The sequence below is a fragment of the Photinus pyralis genome, unplaced genomic scaffold (assembly GCF_008802855.1).
Source record: "Photinus pyralis isolate 1611_PpyrPB1 unplaced genomic scaffold, Ppyr1.3 Ppyr1.4_LG9, whole genome shotgun sequence".
Lineage (NCBI taxonomy): Eukaryota > Metazoa > Arthropoda > Insecta > Coleoptera > Lampyridae > Photinus > Photinus pyralis.
The window spans coordinates 13,746,809-13,762,825 of record NW_022170878.1 but is presented as its reverse complement, the minus strand read 5'-3'; the positions used below and the strand labels follow the sequence as shown (position 1 = coordinate 13,762,825).

The window sequence follows — 16,017 nt, the reverse complement described above, 5'->3', positions numbered from 1 at the left end:
CCTCGTGGAATTTGTGTACAGAGTTGTCAAATTGTCTACATTTTTTAAATGCAATGTACTCAATAAATCTTGTAAGTAAGTTTGTACATGGCAATTATTATGTTAGTGTGTATAATCAATGGTAACATTTGAAGACATTAGGGCATTATACATGAAATTAAATGTTTAGAATATTTTGACGAAACATTTATTTGGTTGATACACCGATACACGCTCTGCTCTGCTCTGTATAATATGCCATTACTGAGACACACTATTTTGGAGGGGATCGCTTTGACTTTTAACCAGTTCCTAACCTAAAAAATAAGAGTATAAAAATAAACCATAAACATGTTTATATTAGTGGAAATGAAAAATGTTACTCGCATCACACCCGATTTATTTAATATTAAGCTAAATGACGCAATTGCCTCAGAATTAAATAAGAAATTGGCCAATAAGGTGAAAATATTTTTACAAGAGTATCACTGTTGTACCCTTTCAAATTGTAGGTGGTTTTAAACGTTGGATTGTGTATCGCATTGTACGATATAACGAGTTTACAAGAATCATTTATATTTCCGGGAGACGGCTCGTCTCATACGAGAGTGTCGTTTCGATACATCGTTTTCCGCCCATTCGCAGAAGAAATCCTTTTAGGCAAAATTAGGTCTTCCAGTGCGGAAGGTGTACACGTTTCACTAGGTTTCTTCGACGATATTATTATTCCACCGACTTATTTGCAACATCCGTCGCGGTTCGACGAAACGGAACAAGCTTGGGTGTGGGAGTACGACACGGGAGATGGTAGTAAGCATGATCTCTTCATGGATACAGGGGAACCGATCAGGTTTAAAGTAACCGCGGAGGCGTTTCAGGAAACTTGTCCGTCCACTACTTTCGTGCCGACCGCACCCGATGCGATCGAGAAATCCGAAAATAAAACACCGTACATAATTACGGTAAGTGAACGATTTTACGTAACATTTTCGATGATTTCCACAACGTTACAGGGAAGTATTAACGAACCCGGTTTGGGATTGTTAACGTGGTGGGATAATTAGAATTAATTTTTTAAGTTTTATATTTGTAAATAAATATATCTACAAAATACTTGTTTTATTGCGAAAACATTGATAATTACTTACAATGTTTATATATACATCACAAAGTATACTTAAAACAATTAAGGGATGTCGAGTTGACCAATTTAGACTTGACGTTGAACATAAAAAGGAACATTTACACGAAAATTAATCAGATTACATATTATTGCACATCCTATTAACAAACAACTGGACAATGGGGTGATTTATTCAACTACGAGGCATCTCGGTAGATGTTCTCTAAGATAATCGAATAATTCGCGAGATGCCCCTGGACAGTTTGTGAGTTCCAATTCACGCATATGTCTTAGCTGTATTAAACTCGAAAGACCACTCGATGTTAGCAATGGACATCCTGCAACATGTTTTCAAAACTACATCTGACCGTGGTAGAGACGCGCGGTTTACCTGCTAAAGAAAGTATCTGCAGATTTCTCATGCCACATAAGTGCTGAAGACCGAAATCTCTTATTTGTGAGCACCAACGCAGGTATAAAGCCGATAAAGATAGCATGGTGGAAATGTAACCGATCCCAATATCGGTTATATGCACGCATCTAAAAAAATCATTCGGCTACTAAAGCCATTTCGATAAACAATCTCGTACCTGTCCAAAGTAAGCTCTTCTAATTGATTGAGATCACATGCGATATACTCCAAGGCAGCATCGGTGATACGTGGGCACCATGATAAATCGAGCGAACGAAGCTTCTGCAAATTTTCTGCTATCATTTCTACTCCCTCGTCTGTTATTTTACTGCATCCCGACAGGCTTAATGCGGATAAATTTGGTAAAGAATGTACTGAAATTTTCTTCAGCTTAATTTTGTGATAAAGTAATAATGTACGATCATAATTATACCTATATTTACTACACCTTGATTGGTAATTTCCCAACATGAATGTAACCGAAGAACGTTTAGTGTGTTACTTTGTTTCGGTGAAAAATAACTGAGAGCCGCATCTGTTACGTGGTACGCTTGTAATGAGAATTCGTACAAGCCGGGAAGCAATTGTGCGACAGCACCGACAGCCTCATCGGCCACGTTTATACAGTCGGTTAGTGTAAGCGAAACAATGCGAGGGTTTAGGCAGGCCCAAAGACCCGCCTCTGTTATTTCGTTACAACCGGCCAGCTCTAATTCGTAAAGTGCCTGAAACAGAGGGCGTAAGGCAGGATGAGATCAGTCGGAGAGAGGTATAAGACAAACCTGAAGATGATCAAGTAAACTCTCTACACCTCTGTCCGTAACGCTCGAGCAGCGTAGGCTTAAAGAATGCACGTGCTTGGAGGCAAGAGGAAATGAATTGACAAGGTCGAGAGCGTCTTCGTCGGACGCTCCCATCAAACAAAGTGTATGAAATCCTCGTCGCAAGAGCGACGCGTATAAACGACCTCGGTCCGTTCCTTGAGTGCTTCTAAGTTCGCGACATTGCAAGACTGGTATTAAACCAGTCCAATAGCGAGGCGATCTATAGAGAATGTCTCTCCACCTCGTGCAAACCTGCGCCAAAACGCATCGCTCGCATGGATTAAAGTAAAGGAAAAACTTCATTAAAAATCGTTCGTCGAACATTAACTGTTCCCATGTCAGGTACATTTGAGATAAACGTGTTCGACGAGCGACGACGATGACGGGGTTGTGTGTTGCTTTAGATCCACGGGATGGTAATAATCTCGAGGGTTTTTCGGGAGCAGCGACGTTGGAATTACTACTACCGCAAAATACATTCGTGACACGTTCCATTACACTAGTCTTAGTGTGATGTTTACTTCCTCTCAACCCCAGGCCATTGATTCGCTTCGAAAGCTCCGCGGAGGCGCGCTCGACGACCCCCTGAGCAGATATTGACGACATTGTGTCGTCGAAACCGACACGTATCACGTTGGCATTACCTACTCCGACACTCGTCGTGACGACGACCGCCGCGCTACTGCGTCCACGTCCAGTCAATAGCTCCCTTTTCAAAAGATCAATAATCTCAACTTCATCCCCGCGCTATCCATATGTACAGTTTTCATTGAGGTTCCATATACGAACTTTAAGGCACATATTTCCATCTTGGGTCGTTTTTCCATAGTATCCCCGCGTCGGTCGAAAGTACTCTACTCCTTGATTCGCTATTTAAAGGCCTTTTTTGATGATCCAATCTTACAACGATTAGTAGATAGGTAATAATTAACAGATACCTATACATGATGAGATAGGTAATGAAAAGTTATTTGGTGGATATACCTAGGTAGGTACTTCTGAGTATTATGAACCGCGCTTAACATAAAGCCCGTCGATGGGGCAGATATACCCACTCGTGGGAAACGGATTAGCCGGTAAGAAAATCCGGCGAAATTCCAACGCAAGAGACAATAAACCCCTAAAGCGAATGTAAAAAAGCGGCAGAGCAGCTCGAAAGTGACCCTACGCATCAGTGGATTTGAACCATTTTCAATAGGCTTGTTATATATGGTATACCTATACGTAAACTAAACTGATGTGCAATGCAAAGAATCGGTCCAAGCGATTGACAGTTATCGTGTTCACGGACGGATAGACGGACACCATCGACTCCCCTATAAAGCTTAGCATCGCTTTGCTCTGCCGCTTAATAAATCTTTATAGCGACAGCATTGAATTTATAACTATCATTGTATGTGTAGATCTGTGCTATCATAAATTCAATGGCGACAGTACCAAATGCCCATATCGATGTAAAAAAAAAATCAACCGACACCCATACTATCGAGCATAATATGTCAGAAAAAAAATGTATCGTTATTAAAGTTCTTATAAACCCGTTTCACTATAAAGTTTCTGAAGATTCAATTCTGGCGCGAAACTACATATTATATTATTATATATATATTATATTAAAATTTCGATCTGCGCTGTAGGTATTTCGAATTTCCTGGATGGTATACATCATACATCCATATATACAAAGGAAGGGTACATCAGCTGCACATCCTTTACATACAAAGTCCCCTTTAAACATATTATATTACCAAAATTAAACTTTCTATAACATATGAATTGAAAATTACATGGGTCATTATTACTGCAGCGTTTCTAAATCACACATCGCTTGGAATTATTTTGTAGCTTTAGATTTTCAAGTGGCAAGATGACGTTACAGAACTAACAGGCAAAGCCCAATAAAAGTTCTACATACATGATGCAAATCTACAGTTAACAGAAAAAAAAATAAGATTCACCTACCTACGCTAACTTACTGAATTATAATATTATGTTCACAATTTGTAAATGTTATTTAAATGCTTCGCGGTTTAAACCTTATATGCTAAATGGTCTGGTTTCTGAAGCGCTGCAATCACAATGCTTCCACTTCTCAGCATCTCTTCATCCATTTCGCAAGACCATAATACCGCCGCTTCATCTTTCAGAAATCTTGCACGTTTATCATTATTGTAAAATGCAGTACTTAGCTACTTCTCTGTGACTAAAATTTTTGAAAAGAATGCCGCTTTATCCCACTCGTCTTGTTTCTTTGCAAGCCAACTCCTGGGTGGTTATGTAGCTGCAAGAATATTAAAAGGTAGGACAAGAGCGAGAAATTCAATATTAACGCTAATGTTGGTTGGAACGTTTCTATTTCTGGACAGTATGGAACCAACCTTACCTACATTTCTGGAAATTCTTAAACTCCTAGGTATAGTACAAGATTCTGATCTCAATGAAAGTTGGTATTCGAGGGTAATGGTTTACAAACTACGGAACAATAATGATAATAGATACGTACATAAAACTTTATTTCTTACATTTAACACATTTCGTATATAAACACTTCTCACTAGGTTTATGATTAGGCGTGTAAGGTCCCATACTCTCATTGGCATAAAAATCCATTGGATAACTTTGTTTATTCCATTGAACACTTTGCAATACAACAGCTACTTCATACGGAGTCAATAACGGTTTGGTGAAAGCTTGACCCCAATCGATGGACAAACGAGGGCATGCCGTCTGAACGAAGCTTCCCACATATTTAAACAGGTCCAATTTTGCGGGAAATATTTCAGACAAAAGTATGACGACAACGTTCTTATAATGTTCTTTTAAGCGCTTTTCAAGATGAAGAGCTACGTTTAGGTTGCCTTGGCGACCAAGTGTACCCAATATGACCCCAAAACTGCTACTGTGTTTGGCATCGTGTATAGCATTTTGACGCATTGTGTGCATATCCTCGTGGTTGTAGTACTCCCTCGTAAATTTTTTACTGTATGGATCATATCTATATGCATCGAGCTTGGGATTGGCAATCATGGCTGCTTCCAAGTGAAACCGACCATCACCTAAGTAAACTAAACTATCTGCGCACTGCACCGACGGTGCCGTACATCCCAGTAATTCTCCAGGAGAGAGTGGCTTAAACTGCGGAAGTTGCACACTATATCCTCCTTCCAGTAAATGGGCGGCGGCTGCTTGCAAGGTCGCTACAAATTGTATTGTGCTAACGAAGCACAATTTTGTCTTCTTTGAAAAATTTAATTTTAAAGTGTCGACAAAATGCAAAATGTCAATTTTTATATCCACAAACACATATAGGACTTTCAACGGTCCTTTTGGGTCTATGGGAATGAGACAGCTATGACCGTAATGTACCAGCAAATCCACACCCAGCGCTTTAGCAGTAAGGTCATCAATACAACACGCACCGTACGTTACGTCACCCATAATGACAGTATCCGCATCTGAAAACTCGCGAATTATATCGGAGATTGTTGTCGCAAATATTAAGAGGCCTTCGGGCATTTGCAACGCAACTGTCTTTGCTTCCACTTGGTGTATACGCCATATCGTTTTCGGTATTTCAAAATTGTAATTCGGAGGCAGACGCTGAATTGCCAGCTGCAATTTATTATTTTGCAATAAAGACTCCGGAATTTTACTACATTTTTTCGTCGTAAACACATTACGAGACGGTCTTGCTTTCACTATTACAGAAGATTCCTCCTCCATTTTTGTAATTCGTTAATTGGTTGGAAAATAAAATTTTAGACCATGTTGTTTTTGATCTCCCAATGGAAGTGGTCTCCTGCAGCATGCTCCCGTGTGATGTGTCACAGAATACACCCTACGAGCTTGCTTTGGGAAGTAACTACCTTACAGCCGTTCATAAATTACAAGTCATATAAGATTGAGAATCCGCTACATTAAAAACCTACTTTTGCCGGTGTCTGTGTATATGCCATAGTAATCTATAACGTCGAAGTCCCTAAAGTGTTCAAAGTCGGATTTTCTTATTATCTGAACTTTGCTTGATCGGCGGTTAGACATTATACGACTTTCATTTACACTTATATGGCCGTATGCACCGTAAAAATTTACATAAGATGAGGTTAGCTTAAAATCATCGGCAACCATTGTCGCAATATACGTTACCATGGATAAGCATTAAATGGCTACACTTAAACTAGGCTCGCAAACTTTTTCGGTGCATACGGTCATTAATAAAATAAATAATTGGGAATTTAGCTTAGAGTCTAAAAATTTGAAAACAAATTCAATTCCGTTTATGCCATTTGACCAAGGACGTATTTTTAACGTCCTTGCATTTGACGCACTCTTCCGAAGTAGATGCGTTGAACGCAATCTCCTAGTTTGTCGGTTTCGTATCCGATCCAATTTCAACTCTACATAGAACGTTTATGTCGCGAATTTCAACCGGATTTGCTAGAACCGAATACGTTCATTTGGCGTAAACGTAGTCACTTTCTTACAGCATATGCCTCATCAGTCTCTGTAGCCGCTCCACGATACACCACAACATAACCTCGTTTGTTGTTTGTATCTTTAGAAAGTCGGGAGATAACAAAAACTTTAATTTGGTAGGTAATTTGTTGTATTTACATAAGTTGGTCTCTTATATCGCGGTGAATTGTAGAATCATCTGAAAAATGGTTTTGTGATACGATTTAACTAAAAAAAAACAGGGCAGTAATAAATTATAGATTCTCAAGCAAAAGGCGGGAAAAAGTGAACAAGCTCCTCCATGTCTCAAAAAAGTATTACGTGAGTTAATTCAATGCATTAATGTCGTTTACTACCTTCAATTCAATTTTCAAGTTCTTTCTTTGCTCCAACCCAAAAGAATTCGGATAAAAGTGGTACAAAACCACAAAACAACGAAGGCGGGTATGTAATTTTGTAAGTCTAGACGAAATGTCTCCCTTTTATAAGCTCATAAACCGTACGACCATTTTCACACCAAATAAAAATTTTCAACATGCACTTTTAAATTTTTATGTGTCGCGGAATAGAAACAATGAGAGCTCATCATCCGAGTCGAACAAAAGTCCTCACGGATCAGACACTTCGAAAGAAAACAATCGCAGTTTACGAACTAATGCATCTCGTAGATCTGGTTTGATTAATCGAACAATTTGAACCGTATTGCAAATGTGTAATGTTTATAGCAAAACTGGTGCTCACCGGCAGCAGAGGTTTAAAGCCGGAAATTGCCAAAATTATGCAAGAGAGGCGTGAAAAGCAGTCTTTGTCATCTGACAGTGACGATAGTGACGAAATTAATTTGAAAAAAACAAAAAAGAAGAGGAGGCTGGATTCGAGTTCAGACGAGGACAATAAACAGAAGAAGGCGCAATTGGTACAATGTTCTGAACAGGAATCAAAAATTGTAACTGAAGGTGTGTAAGTTAATGTGTCGGGTTTATAAATTGTGCAAAGACGAATGAAACTTTCAAACAACTAATTTCAAATTCGATATTTCTACACTTTATTTGACTTAACACTACCATATGTAGAATGTAATTTCGTATGTCTATGTATCACTCTTATGTTTGCTAAGCTTACATAATTACATTTCCTTATTTTACTCGCTACCCTACACCAGTTAGTTTGGTTCGCTGTACTATTTCAAGCAATTAATTGGGTAGTAAAGCTCATTTTTGTAAATTAAAATCTCCTTTCAGTTGCTGCAAAAGTAAACGATTGGGCCTACAATCCTACAATAACGAATTATCATCCGCTGGATAATGCCGTTTGGAAACAGTTCGAGAGCGTACCTTACATGGCTCTTGCACGTACTCTTAGTGAAATTGAAAATATATCGGCTCGTTTGAAAACGATCGAGATTTTAAGTAACTTTTTTCGCTCTGTAATTGTACTAAGTCCACTTGATCTATTGCCGTCGATCTATCTATGCCTGAACAAACTGGCCCCCGCTTACGAAGGTTTAGAGTTGGGGATAGCAGAGACCAATTTGATGAAAGCGATCGCTCAATCCACTGGACGTACCATCGCTCAAATTAAGACGGATGCCAAAGCCGCCGGTGATTTGGGCATTGTTGCGGAGCAATCACGTAGCAATCAAAAGATGATATTCCAACCGTCGCGGTTAACCATCAAGGGCGTCTTTGATAAACTGAAGGAGATCGCAAAGATGACGGGGCACGCGTCGCAGACAAAGAAAGTAGAAAAAATCCAAAGTATGTTTGTGGCATGTCGAAATTGCGAGGCTAGATTTTTGATTCGTTCCCTGGCCGGAAAGCTCAGAGTCGGTTTGGCCGAGCAGTCCGTGCTACAAGCTTTGGCACTGGCCTGCGCCAAGACTCCTCCAGGTCAGTCGTATCCGCCCGAACAATTAAATATGGCAAAAACCATGTCCGCGGATTCATTTAAGGGAGAATACGAAACGCAGGCTTTAATTTTGAAAACCACGTACTGCGAATGTCCCAATTACGACTTGATCGTACCCGTAATTTTGAGGGAGGGTATTCGAAAGTTACCCGACCATTGCAAGTTGACACCCGGCATACCTCTAAAGCCCATGTTGGCACATCCGACTAAAGGTGTACACGAAGTTTTACAAAGATTCGAAGGGTTGAAATTCACGTGCGAATGGAAGTACGACGGAGAGCGTGCACAAATTCATATCGATCAAGATGGTTCAATTAGTATTTATAGTCGTAATCAGGAAAACAACACTTCCAAGTATCCCGATGTTATAAATCGTTTAGATGCGTGTAAAGGCGATAAAGTTCGGTCGTGCATACTCGATTGTGAGGCGGTAGCGTGGGATAAGGAAAATCGGCATATTTTGCCATTCCAAATACTCAGCACTAGAAAGCGTAAGGACGCCAACGAGGATGAGATTAAAGTTCAAGTTTGCGTATTTATGTTCGATCTGTTATACATCAACGGAGAGCCTCTGGTGAAAAGACCATTTAAGGAACGCAGGGAGTTGCTTAGGGAGAATTTTAAGGAGGTCGATGGCCAGTGGCTTTTCGCCACGTTTTTGGACACGACTGTAATGGAAGAAGTTCAGGATTTCCTCGAGGAAAGTGTGAAGGGTAAGTGCGAGGGTTTAATGGTTAAAACTCTCGAGGAAGATGCGACTTACGAAATTGCAAAGAGGTCTCGTAACTGGTTAAAGCTTAAGAAAGACTACTTGGAAGGCGTCGGGGATACTCTGGACGTTGTCGTATTGGGCGGTTACTTGGGCCGTGGGAAACGAACCGGCACTTACGGCGGTTTTCTGCTCGGTTGCTACGATCGAGAGAATGAAGAATACCAGAGCATCTGTAAGGTATTTTATTTAGATCTCTTTTTTGTATCGTTATTTTATTATATTTTAATGTTACGTTCATAACTGTACTGTGTTAACACATTGCTTAACAAGATTTCTCGCGCGAGTCGCTGTCTGATAGCACTGTCTAGGTGTATGTCCTATTTACGGTGGTATGTACAACTCGACGGTGTAAACAGTAATAATGCCCTTCAACCATACAGTACACGGACCGCTATTAGCCCTACGTTTTCACTACCAAATCGGTTGTCACAGATAGGGTTGGTATGCGAATCGCAGAGTAAACTAATTGAATTAATTAACGTTTCAAATTCTATCCAATCGGACAACCTGGTCGGGACAAACTCGTTTTACCCTGAAATCCACATACCCAGGCGATGTCCTTGCGATTAGCACTCCATGTACTGTAAGGCCTAAGATAATTTCTTATTAAATTGCTTGATAAAAAAATGTACCATCAACAGTAACCGCCATCTTAAATTTCCTTTCGAGGCCATTTTTGATTTTGCCCTATCGAAGTGAAAAATTTTCATATTTGATTTTTATTCGTATTATAGTTAGCACTACATTTTCAGATCGGTACTGGATTTAGTGATGAGGCATTACAAGCGCATACAACATTTTTCGAAAATCACATTTTAAGCCATCCAAAATCATACTATCGGTACGATGCTTCGCACGAACCCGATCACTGGTTTGATGCCGTTCAGGTGTGGGAAATTAAGTGCGCGGACTTGTCGCTGTCGCCAGTACATCGTGCCGCACTTGGAATTGTAAGTAGAATAACAATAATTTCGTTTCGTTGCAACAAAGTTTTGAAGGTGGACCCCGAAAAAGGAATATCGCTTCGTTTTCCACGATTTGTACGAATTCGCGAGGACAAGGGTGTTGAAGATGCGACTTCCGCCAAACAAGTTGCCGATATGTATGTCAATCAAGATCAAATTAAAGATCAACAGAAGCATAAGATCGCAGAGGAGGACTTTTATTAGTTAATTTGTAGATATTTATCGATATTATTGGAAGTTGTACCTATTTTGTTAGAAAAACATTATTAATTCCATTTTAATCTAGATCGGTATAAAATTTGTGCCGTGCTGAAGAAAATAGTCAAATCGCGTCAATAACTTCTAAAATAAGTTTTCGATACGAGTCCCTCCGAATTTCTCACCATCAAGTCACAACCACAGGATTCTCTTTTATCAGCGTCTTGTGAATCCAAAACTTCGCGACCAATACCTCGTTGGCCTTATGTTTGCGGATATGTCTGACCAAAATGTCGCCGCAAGACAAAATTGCACCATGTCTTCGACTGGACATAACTTTGTCATCGTGTTCAAGACCGACTGTGAAGTGCCCTGCAGATGCAAAAATATTCTCGAGTTATGCACATCGAACGACAAACAATTTTGTTTCATAACTTTTTGTGCCTACCAATTAATGGGACACCCTTATATTAAAGAATGCAGAAAAATAACATCCGAAACACATTTATTATGAGATAATAATAAAAAAATTTGTACCCAAGCGATATACAATGGTCAGTTTACAATACAATGCCTTGTAGTCTACCAAAAATGACCTTATCATAATGGCTACCGTCCCAATAAATCTTTCCACATTGTTCACAAATATAAAATATATCCATCTTGCCCAGCAGTGAAGTCGGTACCTCCTCCACTTGTATCTTTGCACCTTGCTTAGTCAAACACAGTCCAACGTCTACGTGTTCATCGGAATCTGGAAGATTTCGCAGTAGTAACTTACATTCTAAACATTAACGTACATAAATCCCACTTTCTAGTTTGTGTCGTCAGAGGTGAACCACATTCCTCGTAAAACTCATCTTCGCTTGAAAAGCCCGTTGCTTCATCCTCTAAATTGTGTTCGTAGTAAGGAGGCATGCAGATCTTAAGGTTTTTCGATGATGAAATCAAGGCACCCATCGTAGACTTGGAAACCTTCACGAAGCTATTACTGTTGCACACCTAGAAACATTCCATTCCGTACACCATCGATAAAATAACAGTCTCAAACCTGACATCTACTAAAGACGTCCTTTTTTGTGACGACTATGTGATAATAATCCAAAACTTGCTTAAGCTGTTCGTTAAGATCATCGGAAATTATGCGCAAGCAATATCCGGCAGGTACCGAACCTAGTAACTAAAATCGGAAACGGTGTTCAACCTGTAATTATTGTAATGCCTTACTTTTTCAAAAGCGGTTCCTCTCGTTAGTACATAACGATGCTCGTCATTAGCTAAACGGACACATTCGGTGTGATCATCAGTATTGGACGGAATAGCCGTATCGATACCGCATTTTCTTAATAATTTTCCCAAACCTTGCAGCATAGTATCACAAACAAACTTAACGGAATCGGCCATCACAGGATCCCGCTGTTCTCTCGGCGGCTGTGGCAATTCGACCTTTTGCTCTCTCTTTCTCTCCTGAAAAACCAAATGAATGCCCTTTGTACATTTTTAAGAAACAAGATTACAGTTTTGATTGACGGTTTTTTCGTTTTTCGTTTGGGATGGCGCGCCGACATGAGTTGGTGGCATATATCGTTAAACGACAATCGTTGTTCTTCGCAACACAACTTCAGCATATCGTAGACCTCGATAAGGCAGTAGGCGTCTAATGCGGCGTACAATAATTGGGAATTACGTAGCGGTCGATTTTCCCAATTTGAAAATTGGTCAGATTTATCCAACGGTTTGCCGCAGCACAGGTGTACCAATACATTAAGGCTCAGACCGCCCGACGCGATGCCTAAATATGGAGCGGTATGACATAACGAACCCCATTACTACGACCATTTCACTTCAAGTGCAGTGTCAATCACACGACCGCAGCACGGGGCCGGCGGCGGCTCTAACCACTACAGTCACGTGATATGGCACTGCGTTTTTACCTGCATAGGGAAGCGTAATTTTGTTAGATTTATCCAAGTGCTTCCACAGAGATAGGAGATCTAAAAAACCCAATTCGTGGATGAATCCGAGATGTGGCAGCGCTCTTTTGATCATGCATATGTCGGCAGAAAAATTAAAACCTACAAAACGTCGTTATAAAATTAACTCAAACAGATATCCTCGGACACCTAATTTCATAATATCACAGTTACTGAACAACACCTCATTTAGTTTCTTCCAAAGGTGGGGAAAAGAATTTCCGATTTTAATGACATCAAGAAGAAAAACGGAGTGGCGTGTCGCTATTTGTAGCAAAGATAATTCGCTACTATTAACACCGAAGCTAGGTTTCCATTCGCAATCTAAACCAACTACGCTTGTATCCTAGAAAAATTATATGAATTACGCAGGCTAGTAATGGATAAAAGTTAGCGGAAAGCTTATTTCTTTCCGGATAAATAAATAAATTATACAATTTTTAAGTTTACGATAGGGCGTGACCTCAATTATTGAAAAGTTAAACTATACTCCAAGCAAAGCTAAGTTTCAATATCAATTATCATCTTGATTTTGTATTTAAAAATTATTACGAGCAATTACGGTTACTACCAATGGGAAAAAATTTTGGGTAACCCATATCCTATTTACCTCCCTCTACAATCCTAATTTGGGTGATAAAGATAACTTTACCTGCAAACCACTATAGATAAAACACTCAAAGGAGCTAATATTGTCAACAAGATGAACACTCGTTAGGGGCAGCTTAAATTCGTGATATTTTGTCGGTTCCTTTGCACCGTCGTCCCAACTCTCGTCAATAATATTGGCATTTTGCAACTGTTGTTGATGTCTAAAAAATATGGATTATTCGTGCTGTACATGCAGAACCGGTCAGAACTAGAGATGAAAAGGTATCCGGCCGGATTTCCAAACAATTTTTTTATCAACTGCGGGCACTATTCGTGAGGAAAATAATACAAAATTGAACAATAAAATAACGAATATTTAAAATTAATTAGTGATAAATTGTGCGGCGAATAAAGACGAATGCCGGTAACAAGAAATGTTCGTATACGAGACCAGCCTCTGAAAAATTCCTCCATCATATAGGCAGTAGGTACTTGTGTAGCATTAAACTCATCAAACCACAGGACGAATATCCGGTCAAACACTATCGTTTTCATCTCCAGTCAAAAGCAGGAGGAAAAAAAGGAGAGAATTTCAATGCACTATAAATGTTCGCACCTGTCCTCATCCGGATTGTCACTGTAGAGACGAACCATGTGCGGCCAATACGAGCGATCGATATTATAAAAATGGGCCCAGCGTAATGCCTCAGCGGTATCACCATAGGACGCCACCAAGCCAACCAATTCCTGCTGTAGGCTTTCGTCGTCCTTTACCGCTTCTCGAACCATCTCCTTCCAACTTTCGTCACCTTTAAAATGACATTACAATATGTTGTTAATTGTGATTTTTTACTAATACAACATCAGTTCAACATCGGTGCGATATCTGTTGACAGGGCGATGCTACAAAAAGTTTTGTATAAAATTGCTTGCAGGTCAACTGTGCAAACGCAAGAATATTCTTGTATATACAGGATCACATTGTTATTTTAAATGGAAACTATATTTGATTACAACGATGGACTGTGCTAAAAACTTTGCCTATTAAAACTCGCCGTTTGCAGGTGTCAATAAAAACAAACATATTTCGTTAACTTAAAATGTTATATATAGGTATATATACTGAATATTCTTACAGGGTATTTACAATACAGAAACAGCATCCCCTTTGACGAGATGTTGCTTGATATCGCACCAATCGCATACCCTGTATAATTGATAAGACACTCACCAAAACCATTTTCAATGTAGCGCTTATGAAGTAAAAACTGTAAGGCGCCTTCATTCCGTTTTTTGTTAAGATTCGGCGTCACCTCTGAAGAAATATTGTACATTTTCACAAATCGTGCGATGAGTTTTCGCCACGGCTTGTTATGCAACTTATTCCACTTAACCTCGGGTATTTGCAATCTCCTAAAAACCGTCTATAAGTTTTTTTTAGTAACGATATATACAAAGTATACAGAATCAGCGCTTCTAAAATCGAACGGATCGCCACAGCTTGCCCTAACAAAGAGTCTAAAAACACCACCAGATCGATCCGATGTTTAACACTTTCATTTAAAAACTCGTCCACGCATAACAACTTATCTTGTAAAAGTAGAGGAAGAAGAAATTCCTCGATACCGAACCGTTCTTGCAAACCCAACAACAAAGCACACTGACTCGCCTACGGAAAAGTAACTTAGTGAAGCAAACCAAAGAGAATTGTACTCTTACTTCTTTGTACTGCTTTTCGGAAATCATACGGTAGATACACTCTAAGAAAATATCACAGTCGTTAACCATCTCATAAATAGACGTGACCAGCTTCATTAAAATAAAGGAACGTTGCCGTCTAACAACGTTAAATGCGGAAATTTTAATATCGATGGACAACAAATAGCCGACATCTCGCTTAGTACGAGCTTTCCAATCACCAAATTGTTCCATTATCAAATGGGCGAGCGTCTTAGGTTTGGCATCTTTAAAATCTAAACAATTATAACATAAACGAAGTGCTTGTTCAAAGGGATTATCACATTCGTCGAAATGCTGATGCAACATATTTACGACGGCAGGACTCTTCTTTACTGAAATCGAACCAGCTAAGTCATTAAGCTTAAGAATGTCGAACGATTTACACATATTCCAATAATTTTTGAAGTGTAAGTACCACGCTCGAGTAACTTCGTCCAGATCCAAGTTCACACATACGATATCCGCCGTTTTTGCAGGTCCGAAATTGGTCCTAACGCCATCCAAACTACCAAACGAACCTTTAGAATCATTCCTGGATAATTGCGCGCTTCTAACTTGGCATAAGCCGCGACCCCGACCCGTCATGCTGCAATTATTGGACAGTTCACTTCACTTTGCAAAAATAAGAACATCCAAAATAAAGTTGACCTAACCTCTTTTTTTTTTGGTAAACTTCTGAAAGCAATTCGAATGATAGCCGATGGGCGCAGTAAATTTCGAATAATTTGTTGTTCTATATACAGCATAAAATAATTTCTGTTTTTATTTTACTATTAATTTATTTAAAGAAAATCTACCGTGCACTAAATTTTGAGTTTGACCTTTGACCTTTGACAGTCTGAACCATAGAGTATACAACATAGCAGCCGTATGTATTAAGCTGGAAACACACGTGACACGATCGAACTTCACGACAAAGAAGTACGCGCGTACATCTTCGTCAAACATCAACGCGTGCGCGTTGCACCGAAAAACGCTTCGAACATGTTGGTGGATTCATTTAGTCCGTGTGATACGCTGCACCATAGACTAAACCTGAAAAAAATTGAGCACCGTTATGCGAGCGGTAGAGCAGTT

At 39.5% G+C, this 16,017-nt stretch overlaps 5 protein-coding genes across 8 annotated transcripts; 2 read left to right on the top strand and 3 right to left on the bottom strand.

Annotated features, from left to right (window-relative positions):
- Positions 1-29: 29 nt before the first annotated feature.
- Positions 30-1,090, top strand: LOC116181002 (DNA-directed RNA polymerase III subunit RPC8). The gene is made up of 3 exons (XM_031501214.1): positions 30-441; positions 492-941; positions 993-1,090. The coding sequence occupies exons 1-3, from the start codon at positions 331-333 to the stop codon at positions 1,041-1,043; spliced, it is 612 nt and encodes a 203-aa protein (XP_031357074.1). The 5' UTR covers positions 30-330; the 3' UTR covers positions 1,044-1,090.
- Positions 1,090-3,190, bottom strand: LOC116180994 (F-box/LRR-repeat protein 16). Its single transcript, XM_031501207.1, has 5 exons — positions 2,297-3,190; positions 1,948-2,239; positions 1,693-1,888; positions 1,494-1,642; positions 1,090-1,440 (listed from the first exon to the last, which is right to left on the bottom strand). Exons 1-5 carry the CDS (start codon positions 2,942-2,944, stop codon positions 1,292-1,294), a joined length of 1,434 nt encoding a protein of 477 aa, XP_031357067.1. The 5' UTR covers positions 2,945-3,190; the 3' UTR covers positions 1,090-1,291.
- Positions 3,191-4,109: 919 nt separating this feature from the next.
- Positions 4,110-6,167, bottom strand: LOC116180995 (2-(3-amino-3-carboxypropyl)histidine synthase subunit 1). 2 transcript variants are annotated; one of them, XR_004147188.1, is made up of 3 exons: positions 4,861-6,167; positions 4,722-4,810; positions 4,113-4,619 (listed from the first exon to the last, which is right to left on the bottom strand). XR_004147188.1 is itself a non-coding variant. In XM_031501208.1 (2 exons), the coding sequence occupies exons 1-2, from the start codon at positions 6,059-6,061 to the stop codon at positions 4,773-4,775; spliced, it is 1,239 nt and encodes a 412-aa protein (XP_031357068.1). In that variant the 5' UTR covers positions 6,062-6,167; the 3' UTR covers positions 4,110-4,772. The 2 variants fall into 2 exon arrangements, 1 of the variants encoding a protein (XP_031357068.1); XM_031501208.1 differs by having other exon boundaries at positions 4,110-4,810.
- Positions 6,168-6,817: 650 nt separating this feature from the next.
- LOC116180988 (DNA ligase 1) lies at positions 6,818-10,719 on the top strand. Of its 2 annotated transcripts, none has more exons than XM_031501197.1 (8): positions 6,818-6,930; positions 6,987-7,114; positions 7,169-7,237; positions 7,363-7,466; positions 7,519-7,749; positions 8,035-9,650; positions 10,226-10,423; positions 10,472-10,719. In XM_031501197.1, exons 2-8 carry the CDS (start codon positions 7,095-7,097, stop codon positions 10,640-10,642), a joined length of 2,409 nt encoding a protein of 802 aa, XP_031357057.1. In that variant the 5' UTR covers positions 6,818-6,930; positions 6,987-7,094; the 3' UTR covers positions 10,643-10,719. The 2 variants fall into 2 exon arrangements, with proteins under 2 accessions (XP_031357057.1, XP_031357055.1); XM_031501195.1 differs by having other exon boundaries at positions 7,169-7,249.
- Positions 10,720-11,124: 405 nt separating this feature from the next.
- Positions 11,125-15,775, bottom strand: LOC116180987 (exonuclease mut-7 homolog). 2 transcript variants are annotated; one of them, XM_031501193.1, is made up of 14 exons: positions 15,594-15,775; positions 15,324-15,526; positions 14,920-15,272; positions 14,664-14,869; positions 14,432-14,613; positions 13,817-14,009; positions 13,262-13,421; positions 12,760-12,955; positions 12,571-12,711; positions 12,154-12,428; positions 11,864-12,103; positions 11,688-11,816; positions 11,437-11,638; positions 11,125-11,390 (listed from the first exon to the last, which is right to left on the bottom strand). In XM_031501193.1, the coding sequence occupies exons 2-14, from the start codon at positions 15,523-15,525 to the stop codon at positions 11,197-11,199; spliced, it is 2,673 nt and encodes an 890-aa protein (XP_031357053.1). In that variant the 5' UTR covers position 15,526; positions 15,594-15,775; the 3' UTR covers positions 11,125-11,196. The 2 variants fall into 2 exon arrangements, with proteins under 2 accessions (XP_031357053.1, XP_031357054.1); XM_031501194.1 differs by lacking the exon at positions 15,594-15,775 and having other exon boundaries at positions 15,326-15,465.
- Positions 15,776-16,017: the final 242 nt, after the last annotated feature.